At 36.8% G+C, this 27,114-nt stretch overlaps 1 protein-coding gene across 2 annotated transcripts in view; it reads left to right on the top strand.

Moving 5' to 3' along the window:
• Positions 1 to 27,114, top strand: part of TENM1 (teneurin transmembrane protein 1) — a 476,767-nt gene that overhangs the window by 324,169 nt on the left and 125,484 nt on the right. For both annotated transcript variants that reach the window (XM_075184364.1, XM_075184365.1), the window contains 7 exons: positions 5,587 to 5,772; positions 7,054 to 7,077; positions 7,639 to 7,785; positions 15,597 to 15,813; positions 21,995 to 22,114; positions 23,152 to 23,413; positions 26,691 to 26,958. In XM_075184364.1, coding sequence (XP_075040465.1) covers positions 5,587 to 5,772; positions 7,054 to 7,077; positions 7,639 to 7,785; positions 15,597 to 15,813; positions 21,995 to 22,114; positions 23,152 to 23,413; positions 26,691 to 26,958 — 1,224 coding nt within the window. The remainder of the gene's footprint in view (positions 1 to 5,586; positions 5,773 to 7,053; positions 7,078 to 7,638; positions 7,786 to 15,596; positions 15,814 to 21,994; positions 22,115 to 23,151; positions 23,414 to 26,690; positions 26,959 to 27,114) is intronic.

A 27,114-nucleotide genomic window follows, 5' to 3' on the forward strand; every position in this document is an offset into this window, starting at 1 on the left:
TAAGATTCACTTTGACAATGTAACTATGAGTTTTGTTCTCATCTTTGGTTGTTTATTTTATCAAAAGTGTCTTAAAATACCTGTAGTACTAGTTGTATACTAAAACAACTGCATGACCATTATTTTAATTAACCTGTCCTAACTCATAACAGGATCAGCATGGTGACACAAAGTCATTTCATACTTCACTACCCACAGAGACTAAAACTGTTTTCTTCAACTTAAGCAGTTTAATAACCTCTGCACATGCTATTTGTTATATTATTAGCCTATGTGAAGCTACAAAATAAGAAATACTGCTCCAATGCTATGATTCAGTTTTTCCTTTATTTTTGCATTTTTACACAGATCATTACATATTTCTATGTTCACCCTCTAGAGTGCATTTTCTGCTTTTCCATCTATCACACTTTGAATGCTGGAATATTGCCCAAGTGCAATACTTTGTTGGGATTAAGTTAATGTTATAAATGTAAAAGATTCTTAAGTTGGGTTCACACTTATATTATTTTACTTCTGATGCAATTCCTTTAACAATTTTATAAATGACTGAAAGTCCCGATGAGCATGACAATTTACAGTATGCCAATTCATACATCAACAGCTACATGATTTACCATCAGATCTGAAATCTGCATCTCTCATAAGAATCTGCTGAAAAGATTGTACACAGAGCCATAAGTTAAAATGTTAGCACCTGGGGCAAGAAACAAAAATGCTGCCTACCCAGCCCTCAATTTTAACCAAACAAGCCAAAAAATTTTGTAAACTTCAACGTTGCCCCCTATCGCACAGCCCTAGTTACAGCCCTGTCTGTACACACTCTACAGGTATCTGCAATCACTGCAGCAATATGCAAACATAATTTAAGTAATGTGCTATACCCCACTGCACACAAACACACACACAAATCCAGGAGAGGAAATATCACCTTGCATTGCTTTGTTTTCCTTTGTGTATAGTGTATGTTTGGTTAACTCCCTGCAGAACTGTACACAAGGTAGGTATTATTGTTATAAAAAGAGCTTGGCATGTAAAAGGAAATTTTGTGCTTGTTTGCTTGTCACCATGGCGACAACACTGTAAATAACAATCAGGAATGAAAGGAGAAGAAAAAAAATCACAGTTGCTGGACCAAGGACTGATTACTGAGGAGAAAATCCTTTTCACATATTCCACTGCTGCAGGAGATACAGGAGAATAATTCTGATAACTTCAGGAATTTCCTGCGGATGAATGATCCTACATTCCAGATGCTGCTGCAACTGGTTACCACACTCATACAAAAGGAGGACACATATTTAAGGAGACAGACGTCTAAAGAGCAGAAACTGGTTGCTACCTTGAGATTGTTGGCTACTGGAAGAACACTGGCTGATCTCAAGTACACTTAGTTATTTCACCTGAAGCTCTGGGTCTGATCATACCTGAGACCTGTGAGACCATAATACAAGTTCTCCAGGGACAGTATATGAAGGTTGGTGAAACAAATACTCAGATTTTAAACTTTATTATTATTTATTAAATTAAAATATAAACTGAGCTTATTAATATATTAAAGAGAATACAAATATATATATAGGAGGGCTCCTGGACCATCTTTCCATGAGTTGATCTTGCCTGTGGGAATGAAGCAACAAATGAGCGAATGGGGCAGGCCGGTAAAACTCTGTCAACTGTGTATACTGGGTGAGTTCCTCTCTTTTGGCCCCATAAGGTACCTCCATATTTAAACATTCACCTCTGCCCTGTTTTCTGCGTCCATTTTTTTAGTTTTCTATCTATTGCCACCAGGGCCGGATTAACCGCTAGGCAACCTAGGCACCTGCTTAGGGCCCAGCGGTACTAGGGGGGCCCTCCCCCGACATCCGTCCCTGTAATTAAGTTCCGTTCTATTCTTGGATAGAACATCACTGCAGATAATATGATTAAGAGCTGAACCACATGCGGCAGATAACTCGCCTGCCCCGGCTGCAGCCTCTGTAAGAGAGGTTCCAGCCTCCGGTCACATGACAGTGTGTGTTTAATTGAGACAGGAAGCACAAAATAAATGGTGTCCCGAGGTTTCACCCCAATTTGCTGGGTTGTCTGCACCTATTTGTAGCCGGCAGCCGAGGCAGGATGTTCTGCTGATAATCGCTAAGGGTCGGCTGACCACATCTCACATGAATCCTTTCTGTGAGTGTCTTAATAGAGGGGGGCTTGTAGTGTGTGGGGAGGACAAATATACAAAACAGAAAACATCAGTAACTTAAATCAAGGCAAAAGAATTTCAAAGCCCATAATGCTCTACACGGCAACAGAGTGCTAAGCATCATGGGAGAAAAACTTTGCCCTAACTCAGGGGTCAGCAATCCCTGGCACTCCGAAGCAGCTTTCACTTTCACTCTCAGGAGAAGATCGCAGAGCAGCATTTCATCCCGGGTCCCGTTGCTGAGCTGACAAATTGTGTGAGAGGTGAGTCACACATACAGCTGCTTAATGTGGTGTAATATTAGGGGCACTTGTGTGAGCATAATGGGTATTGGGGACACTTATGTGGGGCATATTGTGTATTGGGGCAGTAATGTGGGGCATAATGGGATTTGGGAGCACTTATGTGTTGCACAATGTTATTTGGGAGTACTTAGATGTGGCATAATGTGATATGGGGGCACTTATGTGTGGCATAATGTGATTTTGGGGCCTTCTTCTCGCTGATTTCTACCATCCCTTACACTATCTGTCCCAGATATAATCTGATTTGCTTTACCCTGTCACCTGTGTTTGTATATATTTTTGTATCATTTGTGTCTTGGAACTGTTTTCTGTATATGTAATGTAAAGCACTGCGGACCCTTTGTGGCGCCTTATAAGTCAAAGATAATAATAATAATAATATTGAGGAAGTGGCAGAGATGACACCACTGGAGTCTTCTTAAATGACAAATACAGGTGAAAAGGCCAAGTTAAACAGGAAGTAGTTCTTACAATAATTTAATGGTGCGGGCGCCGTGACATGGCAGAATGACTCGTTAAAATGTATGTACACTGACATTCTAATTTCTAGCGAAGAACTCATTTTGACCAATATGTAAATAAATATTTTAAGCATTCATGTTTGTGTGTTTACTTACTATGCCACTTGCTGATATATCTTTGATTTCTTTAGGGGCAGATGATGAATTGGACTGCCCCTGGGCAAGTTGTCTGTTGTTATAGTCCTTGGTCTTGCTTTGTCACAAGCAGGGATGTGATCTGTATGTCTCAAAAAAATCCTTTATGTGTTCTACATTTTTATCAGAAGACATGTTGAAACTTTTTAAAATAGATAACACATGTATTGTAATATTTCCATCCACAAAAAAACAATATATAAATAAAGTCAGATATAATAAAATACTTACCTTGCAATGAGAGCGGTGAAATGAGATAGAGAATTTGTGAAATGAGTTCGGAAAGTACCAAAACTGGAGTAAAATGTCTCAATGCTATGCAAAAACAACCACCGCGGTCGAACGTTAATGCCCACACTATGCAGGTAAAACTGCCGTGATTGGTCCATAACAATTGTTAACGCCAACTTATGCATGAGAATATTCTACATAAACACAGAGGAGCTAGACTGTCACCAGTGGTACGTGACAAGATGAAGGAAGATAAAAATAGTGAATAAGGAGTAGAAGAGGAAGAAGAAGAAGGGATGCCATTCGATGATGTGATAAGAGCCAAACCAATGACTCAGAGGAAGATGGAGATGATGGTTAGATTTCTGGACCAAGATGACTATGATTGTTCAAAAAAAATTACAGAGAGGAAATAATAATGTAGAGATTGATTAAGATGTTAAGAGATAAATTAAGAAAAAAAGAAGCAAGTTCCAGATAAAGAAGCGATGGTCAGATTTAAAGAACAAAGAACAAGGGGGTTAAAGAAGATAAGAACATTAAAAAAGTACGTATTAAAACTTTGTATTACTAAACAGTATAATCTATTTATGGAAAAATACATGAATAACTATCTACATCAACACGGAAAAAGAAAAGTGAAGATGAAATTGCCAATGTGGAAATAAAAGAGGAAATCACAGACATAGGCAATAAAACGAACAGACCAGCACCAGCAGGAACAATGTACAAAATGTAGTAGAAAAACTAGAAAAAATACATTACAATAACACTTCCTGCCCTACGATCGTTTCATATATATATATTGTGATGCACACGAACAACTTTGTGCTTTGTACTATGTTTTTATTGTCAGGATCGCCAAGTAACTGATACCACAAAGTTCCACATGCTTTCTTGTGACCCTAATGCTAAGTTAACAGCGACCATCTCTCTAGACACTGACCAACTTGCTCAGCAATGGTCACACTTGCTTGATGAACAACTAAGGTTTCTATACTTTACACTTATCCCACAGTCCTAGCTTGATGGACAGGTGACACTCCCACCTGGTCTTTATAAAGAAGTTCTCATCAGGTGCTCTGCTTGATTAGCCTCACTGAAGACACACCCTGTCAGCTGCTGTTAGGGGTGGAAAAAGATAACTCAAAACTACCTCAAAATATGTAAGTTAAATCACACTCTATACTATTATATTGTCACACACATGTTCTCCTCCTGTATATCTTTAGACTAGGTGCACTGGCTGCCTCAGCCAGTTTTATTTGAGCATAAATAAATAAATAATACTTCAAACTAAGCAACTTGCCTGTCCGGCACTAACTAAGCATTTGTTATTCCTGACTATCAACCTAAACAAAAATATAAGAAATTCCAGCACATATAGTCACTTGGAACTAATATAAGGATTTCTCTTTTAAACACTCTGCAGTCTTTTCTCCCATGCAGAGCAGAGACTCAGACTGAGACAGAAAACCTTTTAAACACCTCTTACAGGTGCAACCATCAACCAGTCTGCTGTCAGACTGGCAGAACAGAAGACCTGGACTATGCCTTGTAAATGGAGCAAACCCGTCTCTCTCCATACACTCCAGGGACTCTTACCAGCTTTTCCATAAAGCTGAACACACTCTTTGGGATGCCTCTTCCCACACTATTCCAGTGTTTTTGACACAATATATAATGCAGCACAGGCAAATTTATTTTAAGATTAGTACACATAGCACGTTAGTACAAAAACAAGACTTTATTGAGCATATATATGAGTGCATACACACTTCCAAATTTGTACAACATCATTCCATTGTTTATCAGGATTTTTAGGAAGTTTAGAAAGCCAAATCAAACGATGTGATGTGCTTTGGTACGATCAAACATGATCGTGGAAGCATACACACTCTTGCAATATCTGACCAAATAGTTGTTTATTGTGTGATCTGTATGATAATTGCATAAGTGTGTATCCAGCTTTAGTTTTGGGAGCCTAACTGGAAATTACAATGCAATTTGCTTTCCTAAAGAAAAATAAAGAGCTTACAGAAGTGTTATTTGTAAATGAATGTGATGCTGTAAATTTGTGTTGCTCTTTTATATAACAATACTCTTTATTAGTATTTAAATAGCTTTAAGTACATTGGCAGTGCCAACATGAAAGCTTTTTGTGACATAATGGCACTCTGGCTCACTACTTTTCCTCTAGAACTGTGCTCGGTGGACTGTGGAAGTCATGGTGTGTGCTCAGGGGGTGTCTGTCAATGTGAAGATGGCTGGGGAGGAGCCAGCTGTGAGGAACGGATCTGTCACCCAAACTGTGCTGAACATGGTCAGTGTAAAGATGGAAAATGTGAATGTAGCCCAGGATGGGAGGGTGAACGATGTACTGTTGGTGAGTCCATAAATGCTATCAGATTTGTCTGCTCTATTTAACATAAAGTAAAACTTAGAGGATGACAAATAATACATTTTTTTGCTTCATATGCAAAATTGGGGGCAAGAGTACATTTGTTTTCTCATTCAGTAGCTGATCATACCAAACAAAATATTTATGCCAGTCACAGTATCATTGCTCCTTTTTCTATCCAGAATATAAATTTGCAAAACTCTACAGAGATCTGTTAACTACTGTCAAAAATAAACTGTATACTTTAATATATGTCCCTGAGCATGCCGAGTTTAGAAACCAGAATTTAGTTTATCACCCTTCGCTTTTAAGGGATGCTGATTCAGTCTGATAATTTCAAACAAAGAAAAAGAAAAGTAACCTTGGATTCTGTTTGTTTGACAGTTATTGTACTGTAAATGTTATTGTATTGGAATAGCTAAATAAATGAAAACAAAATGGGAAAATTAGATATTTTTAATGGCTACTGACATGAAAACATTTCAATATTCCTTAGTCAGATGAAAATGTCTATAAAGTTATCTTATTCACTTCTGATTATATGTTACTAAAGTACCTGGGTTTATTTTTGAGGTAAGGTAAAGTAGTAAAGATTAAAACAAGTGGTAATGCTTAATGAATTTCCTATAGTTTAGACTATTGATATGCAGGGATGGGAGTTTACAACAGTTGCACTGCTTTTGGAATTTTAAAGAAGGAAAGAGGTGCCTTCAATGGACTAATTACATAGAAACATAGAATTTGACGGCAGATAAGAACCGCTTGGCCCATCTAGTCTGCCCATTGTTTTATTAACCTATGGTAACCTCAAACCTTATTTGATCCCTTATTCTTTATAAAGATATTCTAATGTCTATCCCAAGCATGTTTAGCCTGCTGTACCGTAATAGCCTCTACCACATCTGATGGGAGGCTATTCAACTTATCCACTACCCATTCTGTGAAGTAGTTTTTCCTCAAATTTCCTCTGAACCTACTTCCCTCGAGTTTTAGTGCATGTCCTGGTGTTCTAGTACTTCTCTTCCTTAGAAGAATGTTTCCCTCATGTACATTTCTTACCTATGAGTATCAGATGCTGTTTCAGAAGCATGGCGTCATAGTTGGAGTACACATGCTTTGCTCTAATCATGAAGACATTCCATTATACAGGTCAAAATGTACGGACACTGTATACCTTAAAACCCCATTTGAGTGACTTAGTATGTTACTGCATTTGTGTATAAATCATTCATGTTGTAGTTGATTTTTTCTGCTTTTTCCCTACAGCTCACTACTTGGATGCTGTACGAGGTATGTTTTCAGAAACAAAGGGATTGTTTAATAATTACAGGTATATGACAGAAATAAATTATAAGGCATAAGGCAGATGGGTCAGAACATTATTATTGTTATCCTTTATTAATAAATTGTTGAGATGTTATGCAGTGCTGTCGTTTGAGAGCATTATGATACAAACAAATTACTTGCAATAACATAAAGATGGCCCTGCCCATATTAAGTTATATAGGTTTGGATGTGTTGCCATTAGTCTTTGCTAAAATGTCCTGACTAGATTGCTGTATAAGGCCATTAAGAGACTTGTATTTAGAATATGTGCAATTCTGATGCTTCATGCAACCTGTCACTTCTCTGGGTTTTCAAGCTTCTAGTTTTATTCTGATCTAAATATATGGAATATGGTATTCCTTATAATGTGATGTGTCTCCTACACCACTAATTCAGTACACAAATTTGTTTTGAGCATTACACTAATCAAAATTGCAACTGATAACAAATCAACAATGTATGCAATACTTATTGTTCAGTGCAATGCAAACATGTATTGAGCGAACATGTTATATTTCTTTTTAGATGGCTGCCCAGGTCTTTGTTATGGTAATGGGAGGTGCACGCTTGACCAAAATGGGTGGCACTGTGTTTGTCAAGTTGGCTGGAGTGGAATAGGGTGCAACGTTATTATGGAAATGGTTTGCGCTGATAACATGGACAATGATTCAGGTAATTAGTGCTTCTTAGGTATATTTTTTGCAGTTTATATTTTAAAAGAATATAGTATATAGGACAATCCAGTTGTCTTGACGTTCTTTATAAAAAGTTATCACAGTAATTTATTCATCCCAGATCATATGTATGACTCATTTTTTTGAGTGATGATACATTTTATAGTCAATTAAACAGTTAGAAACATGATTTGCATGAAGATTGGTTAAGCAGGGATTATATGATATAACTTATCCATGCACGAGTTTTAATGTGTTAGCTAGATATCAGATGAGAAAGGAGTTAAAGTACTGTTATAAGGTAAATGTCTTATCCACTCTCTGATCATCTCCCGCTTGGACTACTGCAACCTTCTCCTCACTGGCCTCCCCCACTCTCATCTCGCTCCCCTTCGTTCTGCTCTTAACGCAGCCGCTAGGCTTATCTTCCTTTCTCGCCGCTCCTCTTCTGTCTCCCCCTCTACCTAGCCCTTCACTGGCTCCCCTTCCCCTACAGAATCCTGTTCAAGCTCCTCACTCTCACATACAAGGCCCTCGCCAACTCCACTGCTCCCTACATCTCCAACCTCATCTCTATTCACGCTCCATCCTGCCCTCTCCGATCTGCCAATGACCGTCGCCTCTCCTCCCCTCTGATCACCTCCTCCCATGCGCGTGTCCAAGACTTCTCCCGCGCTGCCCCCCTCCACTGGAACAAGCTCCCTCCCTCAGAACATCCCCTAATCTGTCCAGTTTCAAACGGGCTCTAAAAACCCACCTCTTTCTCAAAGCCTTCCAGTCTCCCACTTAACTTCCTACCTTTTTCTGCCTCTCCCCCCTCTTCCCCCTCCCCTGACTCTGCCCCCATTCCCCCTTCTCTCCCTCTCATCCCTGTGTCTCTCTGTTTGTCTACCCCTCCCCTTAGATTGTACGCTCCCTTGAGCAGGGTCATCTCTCCTCCTGTTTCCTTCACTTCTAACTCTGCTCTCCAGCTACCTTTCCCCCCCACCCCTCTGGGGGTCTCCCCGTCATCCGCGCCCTTCCTTTTGGGCTCCAGCGCTTGCTGGTCTTCCCTCCCCCTCTCTCTAGCTGTGCTTTGAGCTTACTGAGTTACTGTGCTTATTGTTTACTGTACCGTGCTGTCCCACCTTGTATTGTACTTGTTTGTCCCTGTACGGCGCTACGGACACTTAGTGGTGCCCTATAAATAAAAATTAATAATAATAATAATAATAATAATAACTATGAAAATGGTCTATATAGCACCTAAAACTGTTATTCATTCTCTCATCATCCCCACCTCGCCTACTGCAACCTCCTATAATCTGATGTTCCCCTTATCCATCTGTCACTGCTTCAGCCTCCCTGACCACCACAACAAGACTGATCTTCTGTATCTCTACCCTGGTTACCCCATATCCTCCAGAATGCAAATTAAATTACTCACTCTCACCAACAAAGTCATCAACAATACCACATCTTCATACATTTGAAACTTCATCTCAATATGTTCTACCTCATAACCTTTTAGATCTGTCTCTATTCTGCGCCTCGTCTCGTATTAATGATAATAATGATAACATTAATAGTAATAATAATAATAATAGCAAAAACATGTAAAACTATTACCCAACTATTGTTGACAATTTGTTTTTACATTATTCAACTTCCACATTGCCGGTTTATATATAATTGGTTAATTTCTCTAATGGTGGTTGTAGAAAACCATTCTTGGGCATATTTTTCAGCGTTAAAGCGTCATTAATTGTGAAAACGTAAAATTACACTCATTTGCACATAAACACTTGTCATGTGTAATGGTGGCAGATGAACACCAGTGTTGTGCTTAATAAATGATTTTGCAAATTTTAACTTATCGTAAATTTGCACCTAAATGATGCAAATAATAGTTGCTCATATGAGGTAAGATTATTAAAGAATAAGGTTGGGTTTTAAATGGTAATTGTAAAATATATATTAGCTAATTGAATGAAGCACCTTGGCTATAAAACACTCTACAGATTAGCAAGTTTAATGCTAATTTTGTGGATGCAAAGTGTTTCTTTTTAACAATGCATCATTATTCTTTCAGATTGTACTTTGATCTGTCTGTGTAAAGCAGCTGGATTAGATTATTTTTTTCAGCATTTGCATTTAATGCTCCAGCAAACACTTTCCTTAAGTTAAAGCAGCTTCCGTCACATGACCTTATACTAGTACTAAACAAATTCTTCTTAAAATAACAAACAATATACTACACTAATATCGGCAACTTGTTCACACTGGAAAGATTTTGAGAAATTGTTAATACCTGTAAATTCCAATTGAGACATATGGCAACTAACATAACTAAAGTGTTCAAAGACCATGTAAAATAAGCTGCAAAACCCTTCAATTAATACATACAGTATGGTAGCAGAGAGCTGTAATTACTTGGTGCAGGATCGCTGAAAATGTGGTATCATATAAAGGACATTCTATAATGACATAAGATATAGGTAGGCATGGACGCCCATATTCAAATACAAGCGGATCTCAAGATACATTTCCATTTGAATCTGGGTATAAGTGCGCTTGATGTTTGTAGACAGAGCACAGTGCAGGATATGCACATGCATATGTGCAACATTAAGGCCTATCAGAATGCATACAAAAAAAAAATTACAACTGTTAATTACATCAAAATAATCATTAATAACAATATATGTTTTTAAAAAAACACATATTTTTGATATTTTTATTTTACATTATGCATAATTCTGGATGTGCTTGATCCATACTGTACATAAACTGCATTTTTATAGTGAACTTGGATCAGCTGCATCTGCGTAGGCACGCCCTTACTGTACATTGCATACGTTAGTCCACCCCTTCTCTTCCCTGTTCTGCTCTTCTAGTCGTAGGTAGTTGTAAAGTTGCATTTGGACATGAATTGCTTGTAATTGCATTCATTGGCATAAGTCCCATTCTGGTGCATGCGCAAAACTTTTTCATGCAAGATACGGCACGCTAATGGATTTATGTCCAAAGATGAATCAGGCCCAATATGTGTAATGGGAGTATTAAAAAAAAGTATTTTAGTCAACAGAAAACAGAGCTTATATAGTAAATGTACAAAGGGCTTTTATAGTTTTTCACAAGCAGATACATGTCAATATAGTATTTTCAACACACAAAACAGCTGCTTTCTATGCCAGCATCACATATAAAAACCCCTAGCTATCTAAAACTTCAGCTAAGTCAGGTGACAACCAAGGTTACAGGATTCATGTTTTAACTGCTGACATACTGAACTGACAATGTCGTTATATATGTCTTCTTATAACTGCATGTGGAAGATCTGTCACATTCCCCTGTTAGTGAGGTCTTCACTTTCCATAGGAGAATTTTGACCCTCTACACATTATCTAGAAAGGAAGTAAAGGTTTACATCCTCTTTCCCTGACCAATGCTGAACATAGAATGGGGATGGTTGAAGGGCCATGTACTATAGTGAGCCTAGGGTTTATTTTCTTAATGGAACTTGAGAGGGACATGATAAGAAACCAGAGGGATTTTGTTTACTGAGACAGTACCTAACTGATTATTGTTTCTGTTTTGGACCTATGGGGCAGGGACTGATGTGAATGAGTTCTCTGTACAGCGCTGCGGAATTAGTGGCGCTATATAAATACATGATGATGATGATGATGATGACCTTGTTCTCCATCAAAGAGAATGTCAACAGGAGTATAAACAACCCCTATGATAAAGAATGGGATATTCTAATCAGTCAACTTCTTAAGTTATAATTGCTGTTAGTTGTGTGAGTGGCACCTACTTGAACATCAGTTTCCCAGAATTGGTCTTTGTGACAGATATTTTATAATTTAGTAAAATGCCTCCATCCTTTAACCTGTCCGCACTATTTGGGTGCTCTGTAAGTAGGGCAGCTACTGTAGAATATTGGGGAATACATTTATGATATTGCTTATTTATTAATCATTATTTAAATAGCCTTTCAATCCAATAAAATAGCCCTTTTAAAATTGGCACAATCCCTTACGTTTCAGGTAAACTAACCACATTTTTAAAGCTTTGTGATATGATTTAGCTATTGGCATTATAAAGCCATATATTATTCTAAAATGTTGTACAGAAGTACTTTATATTTTGTAGCAGTGTCTGTAACAGCTGATTTGAAACATGGCTATCTTGTTGTCTTTCCATATAATACCATTTTCAATATGCGTGTGCTTCAAATTCCGCCACACCACCCTCACCCATCTACACAAATCCACTTCTTAACTATTGTATCTGTTTGAGTCCCTCAGGGCCCTGTTCTCAGTCTTCTTCTTTTCTCACTGCACTTTACCTCCCAGGGCAATCTCATCTCTTCCTTTGGTTTCCAATATCACCTCTACGCCGATAACATTCAACTTTACAGCTCTTGTCCTGACTCCCCTCCTCTTTAATGTTTCTAACTGCCTTTCGACCATCTCCTCCTGAATATCTTCACAGTTTCTCAAAATCAACATTGCTAAAATGGAACTCATTGTTTTCCCTCCTTCTAAATCTTTGCCTCATCTTGATCTGTCCATCACCGTTAATAACACCAACTTCTCTCCTGCTCCCCAACTCTGCTGACTAAGGGTCATCCTTAACTCCTCCCTCTCTTTTACCCCCACATTCAATCTCTTGCCCTATCCTGTCGCTTCACACTATGGAATATTGCCCACATCCCGCCCTTTCTTTCTCAGGATGTCGCCAAAACCATTATCCACGCACTCATCATTTCCCATTTCGATTACTGTAAACTTCTCCTCACTGGCCTCCCTTACTCCCATCTCACCCCCCTTTGCTCTATTCTCACTGCGACTGTGGGACATATCTTTCTTTCACACCACTTCTCCTCTGCCTAACCTCTCTGGCTTCCTTTCTCCCACAGAAATCCTCTTTAAACTTCTTACCATCACCTACAAGGCCCTCATCTATTCCACTGCCCCTTATATCTTTAACCTCCTCTCCATTGACACTCCCGCCCATTCCCTGTGTTTGGCCATTGACTGTCGGCTCTCCGCCAGCACTGATTACCTCATCCCATGTCAGAATTCAAGATTTCTCCCGCGCTTCTCCCCTCCTTTCTCCTCACCTCCCACTTCCCTGTTGCGCTCCTTTTATGCTTGATCCCTTCCACTGCCTGCTATCTGTTTATCCTCTCGGTATGTAAGATTTTATAAGTAAGGCTCTCTTCCCTATTGTCTCAATACCATTTCTTCTTCTCCAACATCACGGTACTTGCTATGCTTGGAGCTATTGGAATCTTGGTTTTACTCATTTTGCTCTGTACTGTTGTACCCTGTTTGGTCTACTCTTTGTACTGTATTTTGCATTTTGTATAGCCCTGCAGAAACCTTGTGGCGCCATATAAGTAAAGAATAATAATAATAATAATAATAATAATAATAACAGTATTCCCCATAGAATACCCAAATACTTTGTCTCCACTTTTGTATGTGTACACTAGTCTGGGTTGTCAGTAAGTCCTACCCTCTTTAGTGGTTCCTATCAATGTATGTTGTTGTATAGGTTCTGTCACAACTGAGAATTCTGTCCATGAGTCTCTGAAATGTGGCTGAAACCCCATGCAGACCAAATGGTATCTATGGAAATGTTTGCAAACTCATAGGAATTGCAAATTTTAAGTAAGTAAGATATAATTGTCAGATACCTAACTATAACAAGGCAGGCAAGCAATCCATTCAACTTTTTCTTTTTTTAGCTGTTGGACTACACTATTTGCTTTAGGACTCCTCAATCACATTTAATTTCAGCATTTCTAATACCTTTTTGTCTACCACAAGATATATAATGTTCACAAAATCTGTAATGGTGAGTTCATACATCTATCCCCAGATTAGTCTTTATCACATTTTATATTGTCTGTTTGTAGCTGAACCAAATCTTGGTTTTGGTCAGGGTTCAACTGTTTTGCCATATTAACCCATTTCATTCTTAGTTGGGTGAATTAACAGAGGCTTTTGCGCATTTTCCTTAAAGTATTTCTGATAAAACATGAGATTGTTCATAGTTCAATGACAAACGCTTGGTGCTTGAGTACAGTAAATTCTCACTTTTAAGATGACTGCAGTACTTTCATATAGTTAATGCTTATAAATCATTTTAGGTCTGTCTGTCTTCAGCCAGATGGTGTGATTCAGTAAGGTTTAGAAATTTGCTGAACAGTAGCTCAGCATTTTAATGTTGAGTTGAGTCCTAGGCTTTTACACTCATGAAAATATAGTCTTTTCATATTAACATATCCATAAAGCAAAGTTCAAGTTGTCATTAAGGAAGAATTTCCCATCTGATTTACTTGATTGTGTCAATCCTTTACAGCTAAATGTGCAAGGTTTAAAAATGGGGAACAGTTGCAAATTGATATTTAAAACTCTGAATTTGTGTAATTTCCACTTAAATTAAGGCAGTTAGCATTTATTTAAGAAACCTTTAAACTGAGATGTAAATGAATGTTGGATTTGCAGTAACAGGGAATTTCACCCATGTAAATTCTTTATTGCCTTATAGCAACAAACATAGAAAATTAAATTACGTGTAAAAGTTTTTTGTAATGTTTGCTTATAATTTGATTATGCACTATGGGCAATGGAAGGTGTCATTTCCAGTGACTGGACAATCTGCTGCAGTCATCCACTACACACTGTTTGTATTAAAATTCAGGTTGTTGGACTGGGAAAAGCATTGGGACTGAATATCTTTCGAACCCTTGGGATTCTGAGCATCGGACATTAGCGATTCTACTGAATTGTACAGGCTGATGGGTTTATGTCCTTGAAGTAGGGCATCCTGTGCATGCCTCTACACTGCAGTTGCTCCTCTCCTGAGTAATTGGCTCTCCAGTACAGGTAATGGAGAAGCTGCCTGAGATTATCCCACAACTTGCCACAAGATATAAACTGTGAAAGGATGGGTTTATTCTGCCACCAAAGTCTTACTACTGAAGTGGTTTTATGATCCATCTTGAGATTCCTCTTACTATTAGTAATCTGCCATTACTGGCCATTCCTGTTGATGTTCACAGGGAGTAGTGCAAGTCTTGGACTCATTTGAATCCAGGAGGTGCCATTACAAGCCCCTCAGGCACTGTATTTCAGCTGGTGGCAGGAGATAAATAATGACAGCTATAAACAGTTTAGGACTGCACTCGATATGGATAGCATGAAAAACAGGATTTTTCATACTAAGAGTGACCTTTCATAGGAAAACAATCAAATCTCTATATTGAATATGAACTCCAATAGAAATGTATCTTACCAATTTGCGGTTTTAAACGTACCAAAATAGTCCTATGCAAAACTGCAAGTGAAACATTGCAAATATCATATTTTCTACTAATACATTATTAAAAAATCCATAAAAGCATAAAGGTGATATTGGTAATGGTAATAACATTAGAATTGAATTATAGATAGGAAGACTGTGCATATGAAGTGCTCTACTTTACAATCACATCTTTATCTTAAATATGTTCATTCCTGAAGTCAACTTGTTTTTTAAAGTTACTGGGCCTTTAAGTGTTTAATTATACATTTCCTTTATGTACCGGCTGTACAGTATTTAACATATTACCTTGGCTGGTGGCATACCTTCTTAATTCACTAATGTAAAATAATTTCAGTAATATCTCTCTTCTAATGTTGACAACAGCTAAGTTGCATGTCTTAACCCCTCATGTTAGCTTTCATTAGCATTGCTGCTTTCTGTATTCCCTGGTATATTAATCTCTACAGACTTTCATTGGCTGATTTATGGTAATTTCATCCATTACAGATGGTCTGACAGATTGTGTAGATCCTGATTGCTGCCAGCAAGCCAATTGCTTCTCCAGCCCTCTCTGTCAAGGTTCACCTGACCCACTAGACCTCATCCAGCAAAGCCAGCCACCCTTTTCCCAGCATCCTCCGAGACTCTTCTATGACCGCATTAGATTCCTTATTGGCAAGGACAGTACTCATTTCATACCTGGAGAAATAAGTCTTGACAGCAGGTAGGTATGATTCTACTTGTATGACATCACCAAAACAAAACGAACACAGAAAATATGACAGCACTTTATTTGTATGATGACAAACATTTTCCTCCTCAGAGATGGTTTATTAGGTTCGTGTTCCTGACTTTCCAGTACATAAATAATTCACAAATACAACACAACAATATAAATATTGGAATTTGTTTTTAAATTGTTTATTTTGTCATTATTATGTTTCAGAATATTTCATTTGTTTCCCAGGTCCTGAGCATATCTCCTAGTTACCTAACCTCATATGTCACTATTTTTTCTTTTTTAACAAGGCTTATCATTTCTACCATTCCCAATCTTTATATTGCTCTGCTGTATGTTGTTGGTGCTTTAAAAACTATTCATTTATCTTTGCTTTAAAGTGGAATGCTTTTCATTATGGGTAATTTATATTTTACTGGACAGAACATCAGTGGGTTCTACTGGAATATTGTGAATGATCACAGAAATATGAGGATACATAATATATTCAAAATTATTTACAGTTGGAGATATATTATTTTTTATAATAAGGATTTTTTTCTGAAAAATACTGTAATGGTGACATAAAAACTCACTGATTGTAAGCAACAACATCGAAACTCGCTGCTTACACAGAAATTATTTATTAGTTTATACATATGGTAGCATTCTGTGTGTATTATTTAGAGGTAAAGTAGGGTTAAAAGAAACTGTCAATGTGGGTGTAGTTATAAATCAAATGGGAGGAATTCTTGGCAAACTAAATGGAATTATCGCTATATGGGTGAAGCAACAGGATCATGTGCACATCAATAGACTCATGTTTTATTTATAAACTGTGCCCGATTTCACACACTACGCAGTGAAGTGTATAGCGCAAATATTGATGCAAATGATACTTCCATTCTATTCCATTTACAATTATAATTTATATCAATATACTTTACATTGTCTTGCTCACTGCATATGTCTTATATTGTTGCACAAGGCATAAATTATATGATTCACAGAGAATATAAAACGGCAACACTATTCAGGATAGGATTTTGTCTTTAAATAGAAATTTTCGATATAAATATATAAATATATATATATATATATATATATATATATATAAACATGCGGTGTAACATCAAAATATTCTGTTTTACATAATGAACACAGGGAAAAAAAAAAGCAATAGAGAGGAATATGCTATTTATGCAATGCAAATAAATACATTTATAGTGCAGGAGATGGCAAGACGCTTTAATGTAGATGCGCATGGAATAAGAAATTTCATACTTCTTATGAATGTTATAATTCAGCGTGGAATGTTAAATATGAGATCCAAGGCAAGTCTGTGTTCACAAGGTATGAATGATGGCAAATAAAATAAATGCCTCAAGGAGCTTCAAGATAACGCTAAGAAAAATGATGGATGTGATGGATTTATCACAGCAACTTTGGGCATTGTATTGTATGTGGAATATTAAACAGTGCAACAAAAAGTCAGTTGGAAAAAGGGAGCAAAATAAATGAGCCAGCACATGGAATAATGGATAGATTATTTCTACCGGTTCACAGTATGTTCCTTGGCGCTAAAGGTTATTATACACTTTCACATCTGCCGACTTCCATGGAACAGGAACGCATTAGTTAGAATAATTTAGAGTACATATACAGTAATTTCTGTAAGAACGTATAGTCAAGTATTCTAAAAACCTATCAAGGTTATTATTTTTTCCCCCAGTAGTCTTTCAGGTTATAAGGTCTCAGAATCAATAAAAGAAATGAATTTAATATATGTAAGAAAACATTACAGTCTAACACATATATGAGAAGGTTTCAGCTTCACTGAACTAGGTATTAAGATGGTTATTAAATTCAGCTTTGAGACAATCAGTGGTGTTATCATTTCATATCTGACAGTTAATGGCAGGATAATTATCTCCTAAAACTCCCACTCTAGATGCTGCTCTGCTACACAAATGTATTGCTACTTGCAGGAATATTAAGGTGACTCATTTGGGAAGAAATGAACCTGATTAGAGCTTTTACATTAAATTCAAGCACATTTACCTATTGTCCTTGATTTGACAGGCAGGGACAGTTCTAATTTTTACGGATTTTTGGGATTTTTTTTATACTGTTTTTTTCAGGCTGACTGTCTAAAACACAAATACATACATACTCCACACAAATAAGGCGTTGGTTGGACTCAAACTCATGGCTCTATCGCTATGAGCCAGATCTGCTAACCACTGTGCCATCACGCTGCCTAATGATCCCCCCATTTGCAAGGTTAAGGTTGCATCTTTTGCTGTGCACAGGTTGAGAGTGAGGGTATTCCTTGCTGAGTATACAGTACCAGTGCAGAAGAAGAGATTTAATTTTGTGTGGTCAGTTAATTGAATTGAGATCAAGGGGTGGAACATTTTAGGGGTGCCCCTTGTTATGCAGAGGCACTTCAGGTCTTATCTTATCATTTTAATGTGACCCATGTTGCACTTCAGTGGAGATGCACATTACTGGTGCACACTGAGAAATAAAATAAAAGAAGATAAAAATAAAATGCTTTATACATACAAATGTGTAACATTTTATTAAAGAACAATAGAGACAATTTAATAAAGATGGTCCCAATGTAACATCACTCTAATATATCATTAAAGTCATAAAGGACGGTAAATCTAGCAATATTTAAGATAAAAATAGAAAAGTTGGTTTTAATTTAACCATTGGCTCTAATGTAGACTTTAATGTAATGTCTATACTTCTGCACAGTGTGTCTCTTCAGATTTTTTTCGCCTCCCCATACATCTAGATTCACTTATAGGTTGACAGCTCTGGAGAGCAGAGAACAGGTGAGCATCTTGATGCGCATAGGGCGAACTATCTTAGTGCACAGATGCAAAACAAAATAGGTTGCCACCGCACATCAAGTGAGCTGTATAAATGACCTCCACAATATGTAAACTAAAAACAATGTAGGACAGGTAGAAAGCATTACGTTAGGGTATATATCTTGTATCCACATTATTTACAGGTCAGCAATAAAGTTAAAAACAGAATATTTCCTTTTCAATATACTCTATGAAAAGAGAAGTCACTAAACATTATACAAACACAGCATGTGTTTATGTAGCAAAGCCACTTTTCAAGTTATTTATTCTTTTTTCCATTTTAACTTCACCTACAATCCCCTTTTCTCTCATACCATATGTTTCACCCTGCTGTGATAAAAATAAAAGGCACTGTTCTGCCATGTACAGCTACTAGCAGACCAGAGGGTTCATCCTGTGTAACCACAGTCTTTACTAATGTATATGCCTGCAAAGTTTTTATTTTTCAGTCATTATTGTCTATAAAGTTCTCAAATGTGTCAAATTTTTGACAGCTGGGTTCATATGATTACTAATACCCCATTCATACTGCACCAAAATCCCGGGTTTTTGCTGGGGCGAGCTCAAACGACCCTTGGTGCAGTATGAATGGTACAAGTCAAAAATCCCGGGTCTAAAAACCCGGGTCTTCAACCCGGGATTTATCGAGGGGTAATTCCCGGGTCGGACCCGGGTTGCCTGCACTATGAATGTTGCAACCCGGGTTTTTCAACCCGGTTGCACAGAAAACAAGCTGATTGGCTGTCTGCCTGTCTCTGGAGGATGATGTCATTGGTGGGAGCCCGTGGAAGATTCGAGAAACTGCTCTGGTGAGGACTCCCACAAATTGCCAGGGCACAGACTTGTGCAGTATGAATGGGGTCAACCCGGGAAATTCCCGGGTCCGAGGTGCAGTATGAATGGTGTTTCTGAGCTGGGACGCTCCGAGCCCCGGCAAAAACCCAGCTGGAAAAACCCGGGATATTGCCGGGGCGGCAGTATGAAAGCGGTATAAGTCCTGTGCCTGACACTTAGTGGGAAGAAGCAGGGAAACTTTGTACTAAGTTTTGGCATACATAAAAAGGGGTATAGATGCAAGGGAAGAAGGTGTAGTTTAGCCACTATATAAATCGTTGGTAAGACCCCATCTTGAATACGGAGTATAGTTCTAGGCACCAAACTATAAAAAAGACATTTTGGACTTAGAAATGGTTCAGAGAAGGATGACAAAATTGATAAAGGGTATGGAGTCACTAAGAGAAAGGTTAGCCAGTTTAGACATATTTACTTTAGAAACGAGGCGTCTAAGAGGGGATATGATTGCTATGTACAAATACATTAAAGGTTAATACAGAGAACTTTCATGGGAACTTTTTACCCCAAGGACTGTACACAGGACATGCGGTCATCTCCTAAGGTTTGAGGAGAGGAAGTTTCACAATCAGCAAAGGAAGGGGTTCTTTACAGTAACAGCAGTCAAGATATGGAATTCACAGCAAGGGAAGGTTGTGATGGCAGATTCAATTGATTTGTTCAAGAAAGGTTTAGGGAAATTTTTAGCAGAAAAGGGTATCTAGGGTTACGGCCGTTAATTAAAATCAAGGATAGTAGTGGATCCAGTGAGAAATAGGACTACAACATTGGGTCAGAAGGGATTTTTCTTGATTGAAACAGATTGGAGGCTGCTTTATCTAGATCAATTTCAAATATAAAATAGGGATCGCAGGAGATCCAAAATAAGTTGAACTTGATGGACTGGTAAATTTCTTTCAACCTTATCATTTATGTTACTATGTTACTATTGCATAATACTTCTCTAAATACAGTAGTTGTCAAACTATTGTGTTACTTACAAATAGTGACTCTTAAAGTTTTATATTAGCAAGCTTTACAGATAAACAATTGCAACTAAATTCACATTATTATAATGCACATATTTATATAATTCTTAAGTTTTAAAAAAATATTCATGCATATAATAGAATAGTTAATTTACATGCTTTTATTTGTAAATAAGACGTTCATAAGTTTTCTTCCAGCTGCTGTTGTTCTAAAATTTGAATTTCATGATTAGGAAAATGACCTGTGCTGTTCATTTGTGCATTAACTTTGGGTTGTATAGGGTCATATATATTTAGACATTGATTGCAGATGAGAACATCTAGTGTAAAAGGCCATCTTTTACACAAATTCAATAGGAAAACCGTGCTGTCATGTTCTTGTTTAGTTTATTCTCTATAGTCCCTTAGGGAAAAGTACTTTTTCAAACCAGATCGTCTCTCCAAGATAGGATTATATCTCTGGGGATGAATTATAAAATATAATCAGATCAGATTTGTGAGGTAATAGAATGCAGATTTTTGTTAGATTCATTAAGCAATTATTTCTGTGGGACATCAGTTGAAGACCTTTAAGCATACTGTATAATGTATTCCAGTTACATTTCAGTTTTTTTGTTTTGTTTTAAATTGCTTTATTTAACAAGCATATATACATTATACACACTGAAACAGATTCTATAACTGTTGGGTTCACACAGAGTTCTTTCCAGACCACCCAATTTATCTTCTCTGTTGCTTTGGTTTCCGGACTACAATATACAATGTACGGTGTACAATATTTTTATTTATAATAATTGATTTCTATGTCAATACCATATAATTTAATTTTCAGTGTTTATAATATAATATTGGTGCTTGGGACATAAGATGACAAAGTGGCTCACCCAGAGCCATAAAGGCATGCAACTCCATCAAGTCTTTCAATGTCATTGCAATATCACTGCTAAGAAACTTCTTCTGACACTATCAAGCATTTTCCTAAAACAGACAACATAGCATAGAGAGAGAGAGAGATTCTACTGTGTATATCTTTATGGCTTAGCCTAGTTTATTGTTGTGGCTACATGTCTCATGTTACCCAATGGTTATGGTCTCAAAAATAAATTTGTGCCTGCTAATGATGATGTTATATTTATTGTTTTTTACATTTATTAAGGTATTCTTTGTAACTGATGGCTGTACAATCTTCTATCTTATTTAAGCATAGAGATGCACCTAATTCATACATTAACATCCGGCTTACCAAATCCTTACCAAAGGATTTTGCCAAATAATATTACAAGATTTTGCCAAATTTCCATTATCTTTACAAGTCACAGACTGCAATAGCTTTCATATCTATGCTGCAAATGTATTATTCTGAACAATCTATATTTGATCTATTTAAATCTAGCTGAATCATTGTTACCAACTCATCAGTTAACCCTTTGAATAACATGCATGCTCACTGCTTAACTATATTTTTGTTATTTGCACTTTCAGTCATGTCTGTGTGGTTCGGGGTCAAGTAATAGCTGTGGATGGTACACCACTGGTAGGTGTCAATGTCAGCTTTGTGCATCATAATGACTATGGATATACCATCAGCCGTCAAGATGGAAGGTACCGTAGTAATTAAATATTATTAAATTAAATTTTAACACCCTCATTAAAGACCTTTCCCATTATACAGTCCTATACAGTGTCAGCTTTAATTGTTTATTACAGTACTCTTTTCATGAGGTCATTCATCAATGTCATAAATATATGGTCTTAATAGATTCTATAAATTAATGTTGTGCTAATTATCTGTGACGCTTAAACTTGGGAACAAAATCTTGCTTCTCCTCATCCCTCTTGTAGGGACAGCCCTGAATCAGAGCAACGATCAATGTCAATATATAGCAATGGAAAACAATAGAATGTTTGCATCATCATTTACATACTGCCACCAATACCACAGCACTGTTCAGAGAGTATTTGCCATTCACATAAGTCCCTGCCCCATTGGAGCTTACAGTCTAAATTCCTTTACACACACACAGACTATGGTTATCTTTATTAGCAGCCAATTAACCTACTAGTTGCTTTTGGAGTGTTGGAGGAAACCGCAGCATCCGGAAAAAACCCACGCAAAGGGAAAACATACACACAGCAGTCCCGTGCTGCCTGTTGTAAATATATAGAAACTGAAAACAATAGAATACTTTTTTATTAATAAGCATCTACAGTTTAAATACACTCTAACCTAAAACAAATGCTGCATTGTGTATAGTACAGGTTGATATATGCTAGACTTAAGGGGCTTTAAGGAAAGTAAAGCAAAAAAAAGGAGTAACTTTGCACTTTGGCAAACTATGTTGCATTGGAGTGGGAGGTACATTTAAAATTTTGGAACAGCTTTATATTTGGGGTAGGGCATGCCCCAGATCAACTTTAAATTTCATTGTAAAAAGAATCAAGTATTTGTGCGCTACATGGAAAAACAGCCAGTATTTTTCCTACATGCAAAATAATAAACTTACTCCATGCAATTATCTGTAAAAGTAGGTTCATTTGTGTAAAAGTAGACACATGACATCAGAAAACAGGATTTGCTCTGCACTTATGCACTTTTGTAAACTACTTTTATTGCTAATTATCTTTTTTTTCACTTTTAGTTTTGATCTTGTCACTATTGGTGGCATCTCTATCACTCTCCTTTTTGAGAGGTCCCCTTTTGTTGCTGTGAAAAGGACTCTCTGGCTTCCTTGGAATAAATTCATTGTGGTTGACAAAGTTGTGATGAAGAGGTCAGATATGGAGACTCCGTTATGTGACATGAGCAGTTTTATCAACCCAAATCCAGTTGTTCTTCCTTCACCATTAACAACATTTGCTGGGTCATGTTCACAAAGAGGATCTGTCATCCCTGAACTTCAGGTATGTTCATTTGTTAATCGTAATCCATCTTAAAATGCACTCCATATGCTGGTGCATGTAGGCTTGTCTGGGACAAGGTGGAGGAAGGAAAGGCATTTGCTTTAGAAATAGTAGGAATTCAAAATTATCCTGCAGATGATTTTGAATGCACATAAACTTATTTATTCAATCCATTCATTTTTCCAAGTGCCATTTCCCAGGTCACCATTGGTTATGTTCTTTTAGTCTGCAGCTTCCATCTATTTATATAAATTACAAATCATTGTGTCTTCCTCATTCTTGTCCCCTACTTGGTAACTAATCGGAGCCTCCATGTTTTGTGACATAAATAGACAGCACTGATATAATGTTTTTTTGAATTTGCACATTGATACTAAATTCTGGTTTGAGCCACATAAGAGCAAATGAGCTGGGAGACAGGACAGAATCAGATGGTGGTGTAGAGATGGGGCTAGTTTACATACATCACTTGTACGAAAATCTGCCATCAAGATTAAAAAAAATAGACGAAGATAGAAGCAGAGATTATATTATTAATCAAAAATCAAACCTGACAAGTCATATTAAACCTCTTGTTCTGCCATACACAATGTTGCAGGGCTGTGCCTCTATACTAGTCAATCTGGGATTTAAAAGGACAATATGCTGTATTTGTTACTGCGTTATGCTGGCAGTACTAATTTTAGGTGTAACACTCCATATATAGATCTCTTTTCTGTAAGCACATTGAGCTATAGCACATTTAAATAAATCTGTTTTTTATATAACATTTATATTTATATCTTCTATCAACAGCTAACACACATCTATAAAATATTGCAAATTGTGATTTATTTCACAAACTCATGTACAGCTTTTCTGGAAAAGAACAATATTTCATATATTTTCTCCATATCTTCATGACTGCAAAATAATGCTATAGTTCTTGCAGATGAATCTCTGAGAAAGCTTGTAGAACGGTGCAATCCTTGAGTTTGACCCTTAAGATTTACTTCATGCAGGCTTAATATACATCCTCTTATTTCAACACACTCATTGCTACTTTCTTTTTATATTCTCTGCAGCAAATAACATAAATCTAGGCGCTTCATCCAGCCACAAATACATCTGTTTACTTTCATCTACTCCAGATGCTAACACAGTGAACCCAGCTCATCCTATATTTTATATTATTTTATTCAAGTTGTATACAAGCTTTTTTATGTTATTTTATGCTGCATCCATGTGATTACAATATATAAATAATGTAAATTGTTGGAGTGTTATTTCAAGAATGTAATGATAAAAAAGTATAAAATAAATGGACAATTGTTCATGTGTTATGTTAAAATAGAACAGCATCAAAAGACAAATGCAATAGCCAGGATTAGGGAAACAGTCCACTGCAGTGTACAGTAGCAATAATATGGCAACATACAGTAAAGGTAATAAACAGTAGTTAGTGGTAATTGCTCCCTCCACCATAAATATAAATATCTATATATATACATAAATATATATATATATATATATATATATATATATATATACATATATATATACATATATATATCTACATATATATTTCTACATATATATATATATATATATATATATATATATATATATATATATATATATATATATATATATGTATATATATATATAGATAGATAGATAGATATATTCTACCCTGGCAACATGTCACATGAACCTGCATGAATAGCTAGGTGCTCACTTCTCCTATCTATGGCATAAGCAGTGCCGGGCCCGCAACCACATAACCTAATGCCAAATGCATTCTTAAATGAATAAAAACATTAGGTCCTTAAACAGTGAGCTACGTTCAACAAAATGGGCAGCAAAATATATTCATGACAATGCTTCATCCTCTGTGTGACTTTCTAAAAATACATGTATTTGCCTGTGTCTACTATGTGTTGAATAATATCATTATAATACAGTGTTTTCAATATGCCAATTAAGGAATAGATTTCTTTATCCCAGTGACATCCCTCCCTAGGTGACCTAAGTGTAGCTGATCATCCAGGTCAGGTCATGTTGTGGGATGAGAGTTACATTGACAATATAATATTTATGAAGTTGTTGGCAACTCACACATTTAGAGTAGGCCGTCTACATCAGCTCTTTGCTAAATTAGCAAATACCAGAGGAGCAAAGTAAAGAAAATCATGTTGTGTTTTGTCTCATGTCATTTAACCTTGCACCTTATGATTTGAAACAATAATAGGATGCTCTCAGTAAGACTTCGGTTATTTTTGCACAACGTACTTAATGGACACACAGTGCTGTAATAGAATTTAAAAATTCATGGGATGAACCAAGTGATATGGAAAAAGTTAGAACAAAAGAAAAAAAAGGTCAACAAGTTTTTCAGTAAATTGGGGTTATATGGACAGCATTATCCAGGTTTCTATGTTTGGTCTAGTACGATGAAAAAGAGAGTGCTTTGTTATTGTGAAATAAAATGGGGTCAGCTGTAGCTCTGCACACAATCTCAATGCTGTAATACATTGATACACTGTTCAGAAAATATAAATGCTGGTGCATGACACATAAAAATATTGTTTTGCTTAATCCATTTGGTGTTGTGTTCCAATATATGTCATGTCTTTCTCATAGATGGCACTATTGAAAATAATACTCTTTATTTCATATTTCTACATCAGACTGACACATTGTTTTTGTTTTTTTTGTTTTTTTTAAGCATTCTGGCTATTGTGCAAAACTGGCATTCACTCCCACTGACCAGAATCCACTACTGCCCTGCAACATGTCCTACTGCTGCCTTCTCATGCTCTTGGTGGCCAAGATAGTAGGGCTACCTTTGACAATAATGCTTCCTAGTGACTTTTAATTGGCATTTGGCCTCCTGCCCCCTGACTAGCTAATTGCTTAGCTAATTCAGTTCAGCCCACACACTATATGATCCACACAGGTCTGGATAGATTGTGAAGACAGTATTGTGATTTTATGGCACTTTTCATGTGATTCTTTATTACACCTTAAACCTCTTATGTTGTAGTTGCAATGTAGGGGTTTTAAAGATTAATTTCAATAAGGAGGCTGTAGATTTGCCTGCAAATAAAGGAAAGCTTCCTAAGTCACCCTAGCCGCAGTAACTTTAGCAAAAGCTCTGCCTATATCCAGCTAAATCTGCTTTCTTTAAAAGTGTATAGAAGTGTAAGGCATCTACTAAGTGATTCTGCATGTAATGTAATCATCATACTATAAACATGATCTATATGAAGTTTTTTCGTTTTGTTTTACTTTATAGGTGGTACAAGAAGAAATTGTGATGCCTTCAAGTTTTGTGAAACTCAGCTACTTGAGCAGTCGAACATTTGGATATAAAAGTCTCATACATATTATCCTCACCCACGCAACTATCCCTATTGGCCTAAGTAAAGTGCATCTAATTGTTGCAGTGGAAGGACGACTTGTACAGAAATGGTTTCCTGCTGCTATTAACCTGGTTTATACCTTTGCCTGGAACAAGACAGATATTTATGGACAGAAAGTTTCTGGCCTCTCAGAAGCACTAGGTATATTTTTATACTTCAGGTTTCTCCATATTTATACACACGTGTACACAATGCATTTATCTATAGTCCTTGTAATGTTTTTAGCTGAGAAAATGTATGTGAAATTAAAGCAACACAACATTCAGATTCCTAAGGCAACATTTTTATTCTATCCCC

This window comes from Mixophyes fleayi, chromosome 9, assembly GCF_038048845.1.
Source record: "Mixophyes fleayi isolate aMixFle1 chromosome 9, aMixFle1.hap1, whole genome shotgun sequence".
Taxonomy (NCBI): domain Eukaryota; kingdom Metazoa; phylum Chordata; class Amphibia; order Anura; family Limnodynastidae; genus Mixophyes; species Mixophyes fleayi.